This window comes from Triturus cristatus, chromosome 3_2 (assembly GCF_964204655.1).
Source record: "Triturus cristatus chromosome 3_2, aTriCri1.1, whole genome shotgun sequence".
In the NCBI taxonomy this organism is placed as follows: domain Eukaryota; kingdom Metazoa; phylum Chordata; class Amphibia; order Caudata; family Salamandridae; genus Triturus; species Triturus cristatus.
In genome coordinates, this window is record NC_140584.1 from 1159542358 (window position 1) to 1159556365 (window position 14008).

At 45.1% G+C, this 14008-nt stretch overlaps 1 protein-coding gene across 18 annotated transcripts in view; it reads right to left on the reverse strand.

Moving 5' to 3' along the window:
- Window positions 1–14008, reverse strand: part of TNS1 (tensin 1) — a 1878049-nt gene that overhangs the window by 484622 nt on the left and 1379419 nt on the right. For all 18 annotated transcript variants that reach the window (XM_085649989.1, XM_085649997.1, XM_085649992.1 and 15 more), the window contains one exon: window positions 7381–7419. In XM_085649989.1, the coding sequence (XP_085506115.1) occupies window positions 7381–7419 (39 nt within the window). The remainder of the gene's footprint in view (window positions 1–7380; window positions 7420–14008) is intronic.

Sequence of the window (14008 nt, forward strand, 5' to 3'; positions counted from 1 at the left end):
GCCCACCCCTAGTAGGTACTGTCCATTTCAAATAAAAGAAGTGTAGTGACTGAACAGTACTTATCTATTTAAAGCACCGCCTACGAGGGATACCATTTTTTTACCATGTAGGGTAGGCTCTGTTGGTTTGGAGGTACTAACCTCCTCTAACTGTTCAAGTTGAACTACTAGTTGGTCTCTGGGCGGGGGGGGGGAGGGAGGATAAGGAGAGGCTCCGTAGGGTGCTGTGCTCCTCTGAAGCCAGGTCTTGGGGTCCTTCCTGAACTGGAGCAGTGTAGGGCTTTGCCGGAGGGGGGGGATCATCAACAAGTCTATCAACAGTTTTTGTACACCTTATTGGTGGCCCCTCGTAACAAGGGATCCACCTTGTGTGTGTGGATAACGCATATGACGGCACCAGAAGTCTCTTCTGGTTGGATACATTCCTGGAATTCAGCAGCACGGCTCTAGGAGGATCTTTGCACATGACACTCTTTCCCCAGAGCACTTCTGGAATCGACAATGTCCAAATACGGTGTGGCTTTTGTCCATCTGGAGGTGCTGGATGGAATACAGGATCCTACAACCAAGTCTGAAAACTCCAGAGAGCTCTTAGAACAGTGCCGCAAAAATGCTCTTATTTCTGAGAGGCCATACACTTTCAAAACTGAACAACGCCCTTTCTTGATAGGGAGCTGTAGCCAATCCATAGTGCTCATTCTCCTTCCATCAGTCACTGACTCTCTGACTGACTGACTGACTCTCTGACTGACTGACTCTCTCACTGACTGACTGACTCTCTCACTGACTGACTGACTGACTCTCTTACTCTCTCTCTCACTGACTTACTGACTAAATGACTGACTGACTCAATCTCTCTCTCACTGGCTGACTGAATTTCTCACTCTCTCACTAACTGACTGACTGACTCTCACTCTCTCATTGACTGACTAACTCTCTCACTAACTGACTGACTGACTCTCACTCTCTCATTGACTGACTAACTCTCTCACTAACTGACTGACTGACTCTCTCACTCTCACTGACTGACTCTGAATCTCTCTCTCTCACTGACTGTTTCTCTGACTCTCTCTCACTAACTGAGTCTCTGACTCTCTGACCCTCTCTCACTGACTGACTCTCTCTCACTGACTGACTCTAACTCTCTGTCTCATTGACTGACTCTCTCAATCTATCTCTCACTGACTGACAGAGTCTCTCACTCTCTCACTAACTGACTGACTGACTCCCACTCTCTCTCTGACTGACTGTCTCTCTCATTAACTGACCGACTAACTCTCTCACTGACTGACTCTCTCACTCTCTCACTGTCTGATTCTCTCTCTCGCTGACTGACTCTCTCTCTCTCACTGACTGACACTCTCTCTCTCACTGACCGACTCTCTGACTCTCTCTCTCTCTCACTGACTCTCTGACTCTCTCTCACTGACTGACTCTCTCACTCTCTCTCACTGACTGACTCTCTCTCACTGATTGACTCTCAGACTCTCTCTCTCTCTCTCTCACTGACTATCTGACTCTCTCTCTCTCACTGACTGACTTGCTCTCACTGAGTGACTGACTCTCTCGCTGACTGATTCTCTGACTCTCTCTCTCTCTCTCACTGACTGACTGACTCTCACTCTCTCTCTCACTGACTGACTGACTCTCTCACTGACTCTCTGACTGACTGACTCTCTCACTCTCTCTCTCACTAACTGACTAACTAACTCTCAGACTGACTGACTGACTGACTGTCTCACTGACTGTTACACAGGTACTATTTCCCAACCTTCACCCTCCTGTCATTTATGCCCCCCCATAAAAAAAAAACTCATAACAAGCAACCATTGGGACAGGCAGATAGAAGTTGCCAGCATTGAAAGGACAAAAAAACTCACGACATTATTTAGTGTTCTGACGCTTCTTTATTATAACTATTCAGCATGCTGCAGACTTCTGTACAGCACAGCTTAAAGACATAGGCAAAGTCAATATCTCTGGCTAAACACTTATAAGGTACCAAAGGCGAGACCTTTTGGCTATGCCAATGCGTGTTTAAAATTGCAAAGACTTAGTGCAAAGCTGTGCTGATCCCTGGTGGGGTGGGCTTCCCACGCTGTTGAAGATGAGGATGCCATCCAGACTAATCAGGGTTACGGATCAGCTTGGGTGGATACATTTTTTTTTTCTTTCACTGATCCATTGTCTCTTCGGGGGGGTGAATCTGCGCCCACGGTGGGTTCGGTAGTCAGCAGCAACTTGAATCAGTGAGAGGTCATGAGAAAGAAGCCAGTCTAGGAAAAGCTTGGAGTGAGGAGATATCTATATAGGCATATCTGATCCCATTGGAAGTGTTCCTGTTACATTTACCAGTGGGGCCCTTACCGGATAGCCTCATATGAGAGTTACCATGATGCCCGTATGCTTGTCCCCTCGAAATCCCATATGATGAGGGCATCTCAGATTCTGGAGTGCGGGGTCTTTAGCCACCCTTGCCCGCCATTCTGCATGTTGCCTTTTCTTTACCTTAAATGGAGCCAGGTAAGGGCAGATGTTGTGGGTATCCAGATTCTGATCTTCAGAATAGGGGGATTGGGCTATAGAAAAGCATTTAGTATAATATGTTTTCCTGTGGAAATGGGAGAACATATGATATCCTGCAGGGCTCCCTGCAACCAAGGGCCAGGGTTAATCTAGTGTGTTCTTGTTTTGCCTTGATCGACTTGCTCACATGGATGCAGCTCATAGGTCACTTTGAAGCAGACCTTCTGCTCTCACAATTTCATAACATCCTGTCTTCAAAGTTGATGAAAAAAGGGGGAGCACAAGTGAGGAATCAGGAATCCTGTTATGATCACTATTTCAGTTAACACCATCTCGCTATAATATACTTCGCCAACATCTCCGCTCAGTTTGGGAGTTCCATAAACAATCCTTCATTCTCTAGGAAAATCTGAACATTACATTGAGAATCCAGTTGATATAAGTACAAAATAGTGTCTCTAAGTCCATTATCAAATGCTGCGAACTGTGGAATGCCATGGAACTAGAGCATTTTTAGAGACAGCGAGCTGCCAAAGATCACACAGCGGCTTGGATAAAGATCGGGTTTTCCTTGCAGTAGTCAATAAACTGGGCAGTGGACCATATCTCCTTCCTACAGAATACTCTGCTTTCTTTGGTATTCTGGCACTCCACCTTTTATAATGTGCCAATTTGTCCTGTTATGTGCTATTTCCCTGTGTGCGCTGTTTGTAAGGTGTACTCGGCAGGATGGACTTTCTCAATTTCAATATCTTTCTTGATTAAAACATCTGTGAGAAGTTAAGCAGATATACCAGGGCTTCATCCGTCATTTTGATAACCACATGAAGTGTGCTGTTCATTTATTTCATGAGGAAAAGTACAATTAGGAGGAGATTTTCACCTAAAATTCTAGATTTGCTTTCCAAATCAAATTTGTAGTTTCCTGTTGCTTTCCGCTGCTCTGTCTATGAACCGGGCTATTAGGTCATTTTGTGACAAGCCAAGGTCCGCATTAGGAGCTAGCGGTCCATCAACCTGCACCAATAAGGATATAATTGAATCTTTCTCTCCATCGGCTCGTCATCCAATCCCGGTGAGGTCTGTGAACACGCGGTCATCACTGGGTCACAACCTGCGCAGCTGCACAGGGAGGTGGCCCAGTGGAGACGCGGTCATCATCAAAAAATCACAATGATGTATATGGACAAAACAGGAGAACATGAATTTTTGGGAAATATATCACTGGGGAAATTACATTGGCTGAGTGTGACCACACCCTCTGAAACACACAACTCACAGCACCTAGGGTGGAGCTGTGTCTGGGGCCAGGGATAATAGGGCTTCTACAACATGGTCTCAAAGCAGTGTGTGATGGTGGATCCTTCTCTGTTGTGCCCAGAGCTACCAGTAAGAAACAGCTCAATATGTAGATAATCAACAAGGCAGCTCATGGGGTTGTGGGCTCGTTCCAGAGGTCTGTCCGAAAACTGCAGCTCACTGGTGTATTCGCCTCCAGCAGACACGACTGAAACTTACATTAGTCGAAGGACAATAACAGAAGCATATTTACTATTGAGGTATAAAGGACCAATCTTGTTTTTGGAAGATGCTGCAAATATTGTCTGAATTTTAGGCCTTCATTTACAATTCTAGCCTATACCCCCTGCAAAAATTTCACCAATTACATGTTTTTTCCCCTCTAAAGTGGAGAATAACCACAGGGCCCAGAGATACCTGGTCGTTTATCCTAGATTCCAGGGGGAAAGAACTGTCATTTTCTGCCTGCCCTGAGCAGGCGAAAAGTGCCTGGTGGAGAGGGCTGGGAGAGGGGTGAAGAACATTTATTGGACTGTCCAGAGAGAGGACTGGCTTCTGCCTCCAAAATGCTGCAGGGGCGGGACGGTCTGGGTAATCCTGCTGGCCACAGGTCCTGCTCCTGCAGCCTCTCAAAGGGTCTGGGGGCTCCAGGCCTGGAACTACAGGGTCTGGAATTTGTGGACCTGGTAATTCCAGGCCTGGACACCAGTGGGAATACAAGATGCAGTATTTCCCCCAGAGTTATCAGTTCAGGTGAAATACCTCAACTTGTGATGAGGGCCTTAGCAGCATAGATGAGGAACAGCAAAGACACAAACAGCAAAACATGTTATCGGCTTTCCACAAAATGCCCCCTGAGATGCTTTAAAATGGGCCAACTTTACCCTGATCTTCAGCTAGGCACTTTGTCTGTGCTGGTTCCTCAGTCCAGCTTCTACGCCCAGAGCCCAAAATGCTGACGACATCAGGTTCTCTGTTCCTTGTTACATTGGCTACACGTACCCGGTTGCTTATCTTGGGTGCCATACACCACCAAAAAGGATGGGATGGGCTTTGACTGGGATGTGCCTAAACTGTCTACTCGCCGGCTAAGGTCCATTCTGACCATCGCCCGCCAGTGTGCGAAGTTTGCACAGTCGGGAAGGGATTCAGTTCTGAGTGCACTCAGCCCATCACTTTTTAAAACTTTAATACTCTCCCTTCCACACTTACTCAGCTACATTGACTCCCAGACATGGGTTTGCTAATGGTTGTCGCGGTGTAGCTTGACGTGTGGGTGGGGCGCGCACAAGCTACCAGTAGTAGAGGAGGTGGACTGAAAAACTTAGTGCGAGGAAGGAGCACGAGCTGCGACGTCCTGTTACGTTGACGTTTTTTTATTTTTTATTTAAGTTTGGAGGTGCACTCACAAAGCTGTTTTGTACAGCAGTATTTGGAAATATTGTTTTACATCAAGATGAGACCGCCCACATGCCAGTGTGTAATAATTCAGTATCAATTTATTTAATTTTATGGAGTTTTGTGTAGCATTCAAAGGTTGTGGTGGAATTCCTATGTGAGCGCTCTGTGCAATCACCCAGCATCCTGAGTCTTATCCTGGGGTACAGAGAGCCTGTCAGGGTCCACAACAAATACTCACAGGGCACACAACTGTTTAGAAATGTAAATACTACTAGAGTAATAAATTATATAGACAAAAAATGCAAAATGTCAAACTGGACGTTTCTAAAAGCTCAGTGCAAATGTGAAAGAATTTGAAATTGAGGGCTAAAAATTAAGTGGTTTTCTACTGCTTGTGTGGCAGCTGGGCAAGCACAGCAAGCAGAATCTAGGGTGGACGATTGGAGACCTAAACACAGACAAAAAGAGAGCATATATTACGAGCAAAACACAAAGTTATATGGTGGAGTCTAGTATATGACTTCGTCTTTTAGAAATAAAACCACATTTTGAAAAGCTCGAAGCTTCCTATTGAAATTCAAATCTTGATTTTATTTTTGGATGCCCTTTGTTAATTAAATCAAATATTTTACAGTCTGTAAATTTCTCTGATGCCGAGTTCATTGCACGTGTTTGTGCTTTGTTTTAAGATTAGAATCGTACAACTTCCTTAGGGAAGGGTCCCGGATTCCAGTCTTGCTTCACTGTGTGTCCACAGAAGCTAAAGTTTAAGACCTGATGCCCTTAGAGGCTTTTAAGGCATGGGCAAAGAGGGTAATTGCCCAGGGCCCAATCTATCAAGGTGCCCTTTGGAAAGTGATTTTCTCTCTGTCTCACCCCTGTTCCTCTATTTCACCCTCTCACCCTAACTCGGCTTCCCGCTACACCTGACTTTCTCTCTAGCCGGTATCATCTTTCGAATTTCTGATGACCCGGCATATTTTGCTGTTTCTGTGTGACCCACTCACTACTGGAAGTTTAAGGTGTGATTCATTATTGTTTTACATCATGTGGAGATGATTTGGAAGAAAATTGATAATAAAATTCAAAGTTGCTGTAAATGGGGGCCCTAAAATATGCAGTAACCAGGGCCCCAAAAATACTTTAGTTGCCACTTGTTGCCCTAGTGTTTGCAACATTGTCTGAGATCAGGATCAATGTCCAATTATTAAGTTTTGTGAATTTTGTTTGTCATTTTAGGTCATAATAAAGCAGAATGTAAAATCCTAATATTTGAAGGTTTTCATTATTGGTATAGAGGGAAGAATTCTGCTGCACCTGTGCACAGTGTTCTAGTAACTCAGGGCATTGTTTTAAGCCAGGATTAGGGGTGTGCAAACTTGTAAAGTTTCACTGGCTCTTATGCAGAGCAGCAGCTTGTAGTACACCTCCTCCTAAGTTAGTTATCCCTCATGAGTCTTGGTTGCCCCTAGTAACTCATGAGTGTTTTGCAAGGATGCGCAGTATGTGGTGCACACCGCACTCACCATTTTCTTGCGAGTGACTCAGCACTCACACTGCAAATTACAGTTAGGTGCAAAATATCTTAAGAATTCCAGATTTTCCTACTAAAGAAATTTACATGTTGTGGGAAATAGACACATTTGACAATAAATCTTTGAACCCCTCCAGTCTGGATAGGGGTGCTCGGACTAAACTATTTGAAATGGCTAACAAGACCAGCGCATTTACAGGGAGAGGAAGAGGCGCTCTGGGAGCGCAGTGCGGAGGAGGTCTTTTGAGATCCAACGAAGGAGCAGTGACAAAGCTCTGTGTAATGTCCTCTTATGTTTAGAAAGTCTTCCCGTTCGGAATCAAGCAGACACACTATTCATTTCCCAGTTCCTGTAGGGTTTTTCCTTGTTTTTAACTGTGAAGAAAAACACATTCTACCTCGTTAATATCTAAGTAGAGCACAATATTACTTGAGAAGTTTACTTTAAATACATAGAAAAAAAAAAAAGAAAACGCATTTGGAGCTGGATTGAATAATATTTAGTTTTCTGATTTAATATGTAGCATTATACTGTGCCATCAGCCCTCAGTTCTACCCTCTCAAGTTCATCTCACCAGAATTGACACTTTCAGGAGAAAGGTAAAGAGAAGTGATCTTACCAGCTCCGAGCTGACCGGAGGCGCGCAGACCGAAACAACCTGAAAGGAGAAGAAGGACAAGGTTAAAACCAAGAACTTGAGTTAGAAAGGAGTTTTATAAGAACACATCACTCTGTCTAACCACCGACACTAGCACAACACGATCAGGATAGACCGCCTCTGCTATGGATGGTGCTGCTCATGCCCTCTTCACTATTTAATTTCCCCTGTTCTACTGCTGAGATGCTGCTCATATCGAAATGGTTGATTTGTAACCGGTGCAGTCAAGGATTGAAAAGCATACTGTAGCAGTACTTGTCCACAAACACCTTTCCACATATATCATCTTCAAAATGCATTTAAATTCTGTTCTGAATCTCCCAGGTGGAGCAGCAGTACCAGAAGGTTGATGCTGTGAAACATTACGCTTCAAGCACCCCCCTGCTTCGAAGACTGCAAACCAGTCACCGAGTGACCGCACCACACTACGAAGAAGCGCTTACACCTGCCATGTCGCCCAATGATCTTCAAAGGTGGTCCATAATTCGTAAACAGCCAGGGAGCCTGTCCTACCGTCTGCCACTGACCTCCAACAACTGCCCAAAACAGGGCAACCTATTATAGCATGTGTACATAATCTGAATAAAAGTATATCAAGTGACCAATGGTGGCAAATTGCATTTGTTGAGCCAACTTGTCAATGGACTCACACAAGGCCGATATCATGCACCCATCCCGCACTGTAGTTAAAAAGGAGCAAAAGAGGGAATATTGGAAATCAACATTTACTGGATCAAATTTGCAGCTTTTCTGTTTTCTAGTAACAAGGCTAGTATTTGACTCCTCCAGGGTTGACTCAGCCCATGATGCCATGTCAGGGAATCCCACTGCATGAACAGCAGCGGGGTTCCCTGGCTTACTGGCTGCAACAGTGAAACCACAAACTGGATATTTCCTATGAGGAAGTATTTGTCTATCAATTCTGATCAGTTTAATCTATCAACAAAGGAACCACTAAATGCCTCATTTACAACATCTTGGTGCAGGCAGTCCCACAGGCTTCTTGCTGCGCTGCCCTGCATCAATGGGATACGGTGCATTCCTGTCCTCTTACACTGCTCTGCCGCAAAAATGGCTGCCTAGTGCCAACGCAGGCACTCTTGCACCATGGTGTACGAATGTCTACATTAAAATCAGTTTGCTTTTGTGGAGGAAGGGATACTCTGGGAGGCGCAGTGTTTTGATGCGATGCATTCCCAGATTTACACGTTGTTGAGGAAATGTGTCAATAACCAAAGGCGTTGAGTGGGAACACCCACTGCAATGCCGATGCACACCTCTCTGAGGCAGTGTGCGGCAAGGCAGCGACTTGTGCTCCGTTGCCATACACCATATCCACAGGCCATAAAAAGCCATGCAGGGTGGCTTTCTGTGGTCTCATAGATATGGGTAAGACCAGTGCGCCGCCGAAACTTCAAAAAAAGTGACATTCCGGCGTTGCATTGGGCTTGAAAATGAGCCACAAACTCTTTAATTACATGTCCTAACAGGTAACCTTTATGAAGTGTTTAGCGCCAGCTTTCATACATTCGTGCGCCTCTGAGAAAGGAAGAGGAGTGTATGAACCAACTATACGTATGACATGGAGAGATCCTGGCTTAGGATCGTTTGAAAAAACCTAAAGCCACCAAAATGATCACAGAAGAATGGTTTACAGATGTGTGGAAAGGACCTGATCACACACGAAAAAGAGAATAGTTGAAATTAGTTTCTGATTGAGGTACAAAAATCAAATTAAGTGATAAAACTATTTTCTCCCATGTCAATAAATTACCTCCTTAAATTTAAGGAAACAATCTTAGAGCAGGTTGAGAGAAATACATCCCCACTGCCCGAATCTTTTTCCTTTAAACCCTGCTGTCAAATTGTCATTATACAAAGCACCGTGGCCTTAGCTCCTCCACTTGGTACCTCTCAGCATCATGCATCATTCATCCACGCGCGATCATCGCGTCTCTAGTGCTCCACACCAAATGAAATTATCCAAGTGCTTTCAAAGGATCCAATTATGATAAGGAAATCAGAGAAGCACGGCCTGGATCATTCTATGGAAGGGAGGACATGTTCCTTGGCCAGAGCTGATGCTCAGTGAGGTGAAGGATTCTTTTGCTAAGAGGAATGAAGTTCACTTGTCAGTTTATCATTCAGATGCCTAAGCCTGTCTTGGACCAATCACTCAAGCTCTCACCGCTCCTACTCATTCAAAGCGCCGTCGCAGTATCAGCACATATGTGATGGCAGCTCACTTTACTAGCAGGTACGGTCCCCGCTGCTGATGGGTACCAAGATGTCCACCTCTGGTTTTGACAATGTACTTTACTGCAACTTGCCACTTCCCTCTCATTTGCTTTTCTTGATGCCACCATTGGTGGTTAGTAGAGCTTTACGAAAACCTTTAAAATAAAATAAAAAAAAGTCACTATTTAGTGGCATGCAGACAAGAAGTGTGTTTGGTTAGTACACAGCTTTCCAAATGGTGTGGCGCGACATGTAACTGTGTCGCGCCCCATGCGTAGGAGTGTTGCGCGATGCGATGACGTCAGGGGCCGATATTAGAGGAATGCAACTCAAGCCTCACTCAGTGTTTGCGATGTGCAAGGCGGAGCAGCAGCGGAGCAGGAGCGGAGCGGAGCCTCATGGTCAGGAGGTCGATTTAGCGGCGGTCTCAGTGGCGGAGTGACGCGGGCCTGGATCCAGTGGAAGTATTGACTTCCCCCCCCTCCGGGAGTGCTTCGACGCTGCTCACGGCTCTGCCCTGAGTGCGCAGCCTTGTTGTGACACAGTGGCATCAGAGCCGCCTCTACCCCACCATCCCAGGCACTCACTCGGTAAGTAAGTAGTGAAACGCTGATGGCATACAATTAATATGGCTCCTATCTTAGAGGCGTAGTTTGTATCCCTTCCCTAATGCTAGGTTACTTAACTAGTATGGCGCCAATCTCGGAGGTGTAATTACTACACCTCCGAGATTGGCACCATACTAGTTAAGTAACTTAGCACCAGGGAAGGGATACAAACTACGCCTCTAAGATTGGAGCCATATTAATTGTATGGTCTAATACAAATGTTGATAAGAGCTAATGTGCTGTTCATGTGATATCGAGTGGGCAAGTACTTTGGTTTTGTACTGTGTTGTGTACATAATGTTGCTAAGGGGAGTGTTGTATGTATTTTGTTGGTGTAGGGTACATTTATACCTGGACCTTCATTTCCTACCGAAGAGAAGAGGCCTTGCTCAGCCAGTTCAATGGATTTTGTGCAATGTTGGCTACTGTGGCGTAGCAAGGTTGCCCAAGGTCCTAATACTAGCAAAGAATATGGGACCCTGTCCCCCGCCCTGGGAGAGAAAAGATAGCTACATTAAGGTTGGACTGGGCCCTTTGGTATTTCTTTGTTGTTCAATGGTTATAATGCGCAATGTTGATTTCCTGTGATTCCTGTCACTACTAATTCCTTGGTTCTGTACTGGAAGTGAATTATCTTCTGCGCTACGAAGTTCAACTGTACTGCTTCACTGTGCCTTGGTTATTGCACCGAGCATAATATAAATATGTTTAGATAAAAATAGAAAGGACTGGGTCCCTTGCACCCCTGATAAGCACAGTGGCATCAGAGCCGCCTCTACCCCACCATCCCAGGCACTCACTCGGTAAGTAAGTAGTCAGATTTAGAAATGTTTTGGACATTTTAAAACGCTGATGGCTCCAATCTTAGAGGCGTAGTTTGTATCCCTTCCCTGATGCTAGGTTACTTAACTAGTATGGCGCCAATCTCGGAGGTGTAGTTACTACACCTCCGAGATTGGCGCCATACTAGTTAAGTAACTTAGCACCAGGGAAGGGGTACAAACTACGCCTCTAAGATTGGAGCCATATTAATTTTATGCCAACAGCGTAAATGCAGAGGGTAGTGTTCCAGAGCAGTCTGAGACTTACTCAAGGGAGGTGGTGTGGGCTAGGAATCGCCATTTGCAGGTGCGCAGAAACAATACTCAATGCCCACTGAAGGCCATTGTTATTATCAATGCCCAGCTATGATTGCTAACGCTTGCATGATATGATCAATATTGCGCATATTATCTGAGTGTTAGTGTGGGAGAGAGTGAGAGAGAGAATGTGCGTGTGAACGAGATAGGGAAAGAGTGCGTGTGTTTGTGTGTGAGGAAGAGAGCGAGGATGTGTGTGTGTGAGTGTATGTGTGCAGGTCAATGTGTGCATGGTTATATTCTTGCTTCATGCACAAACCTAACCTTGCTTACACAGGCACTGTCTTTGTTAGAACAGATAAACAATTGCTTTATTAACTTCCTGCTTTCTCAAATTTGCTTGGAAATGCACCATTTGGCCACTACTTTTTCAAAAATGTTACGGGGGAGAACCCCCCCGAACACCCATTAGGTGGTTTGGGCTCGCTCGCTGCGCTCGCTTGATGCGTTACCGTGTCCGTAAAAATAATTTCCCAAAAAGGTGTGTCGCCAACATGAAAAGTTTGGAAAGCTGTGGGTTAGTACATAGGAGATGGAGAAGGTAAGGTGAGGTTTTGTCTTCATTCTCAGACATCGGTCCCATCTGCAAGGCACTCACGGGTCAAATATCCCAGCCTACTGATTTTGCCATTTGTGATTACAGACAAAGCTTCCGTTTCCCGGCCATCTTGCTGCACTCTTCCTCCTGCCTGCACAATGCTGTATTTTGGGGGTCTTTAGAATCCAGTTTGTTTTATGCATTTCAGTGTTTTTTAGAATCTGTTCAAAGCCACCAAACGCCTCTTGGAGCTTTATAAAGTGGGAAGATACATGTCCACTAATCCACCTCCTCCCCAGTCCTCTAGCTACACTTCAGGGACAGGCCACGTTTGAGCCACCCCTCCCTGGTGACCATGAGAGCTCAATGCCTACGAACACTTATCCAGTGACAAATGTATTGCTTGTTTGCTGTTTTTTTGTTTTTAGAATTGACAATAGCTCTTTCCAATATCGCGTTGTTCCTTTTCTTAAATATACACCAATATGCTTATTCTTATGATCCCCATCTCCTAGGATTCATAACAAAAATAAAAATGAATGATATGTTTTCTGTTTTATTTTTGTATGCATGTATTTATTTGTTATTTGATATATAGAAAGGACTTGACCTGGCGGTGACAGAGTTCTGCACAAAGCAGAGGTGTGTAGTTAACACAAGTTAAAAAGTTCCTGCAGGGAGCCCTCCATGGAATGTTCCTCTGTGTTTAGCTCCTCCTCCTCCTCTGAAGCAGCAGGGACTTTGGTGCAGAGCCATTAGGGCTCTGCTCCATAGCTGGGTACTGTTTCTTAGAGCAGTAAAAGAAAGGACAAAGTATATATGACAGCGCCTCGAGACTCTGCTAAAGATACAGCAATGAGGAGAAAGTCATTATGCCCAAAGAGGGCCTTGAAACAGACCATTGTTGTAACACTCATTCAACTTTGCTGCACTGCAAATGCCAACATGAATCACAATGGTACTTGTCCATCACTGCACTGTTTCCTTTTTGTCTCCATCCATATGGGGTGAACTCGATGCATCCCAGAGCAGCCTCCAGATACAGACACATGTCTCCAGTTTGAACAAGGGTAGCACCCTCCCTCCTGCAGTGCCTCGCCTCAGAAGTCTTCCCCTCAACTAGCGCCCGCTTACTAGCGGTTTAAAGATAATCCATTATTATGACATTGAACAATTATTAATGTTCACGTTGTTGCTCTAAGTTTATAAAATGTTGTTTCTAGCATAGAAAACAAAATGTCTTTGGAACTGCCCCAAAAATGCCTCGCTTGCAAAGTTTATCCTTTGACATGCGGGGTTCAGCAGACACGAGGCTCCCCCTGGACTGGGGTTCCACTCTGTGGGTCTGTTTATTGTGCGGTTCCATCCCAGTCACACATGAATCAATGATTCACAGTCGTGTGTTTGTTTCCATGGGGACAGGGTGGGGATCAGTGACCGACAGTACTGGAGAACACCCACTTCTCTCACCCTAATGGAAGGAGCACCCTGGGTGTCAGGGAGTCTACGCTGCGCGGAAGACACTCTGGCGTGGGACTGCTGGCCACGGCTCAAGTGCAAGACTGTGGACTAGAATTATGTGATGCAAAATCAAATCTACAAATGCACATTTTACTTTTCCAGAAATCAGGGGTAGAGTGAGCGGTGGGTCCTTGAAATGACCTCATTCCATTAATATGGATTGCATTCTTCTCGGTGTTTTGTACTACGTTGTAGATTTGTTTCTACAAAGCTAGGAAGACTCGAATTTGGGAGTTCGGCTAGACAAGAGCTCTCTCACACTGGACCAGCAGGCTGGAGCAATGCCAGATGTTTGGGGTTGTCATTGACCAGATCAGTGATTCCCAATTGGCCTCTATGTGAATGTTTAATTTGTGGATGCCCTAAAACTGTGGCATGTGGGCCAACAAAGTCAGCCTTGTGACACATGGATGGGTTCTACTTGACACGCCCAATTTGACATACGATGCCGAGAGCAGAGACGGCGAGAGCCTTGGACTGCACAGTGGCCAGATGTATGCTTTGCTTAGTACACTTTCTGGCTGAACCTTTCAAAAATCTTTCTG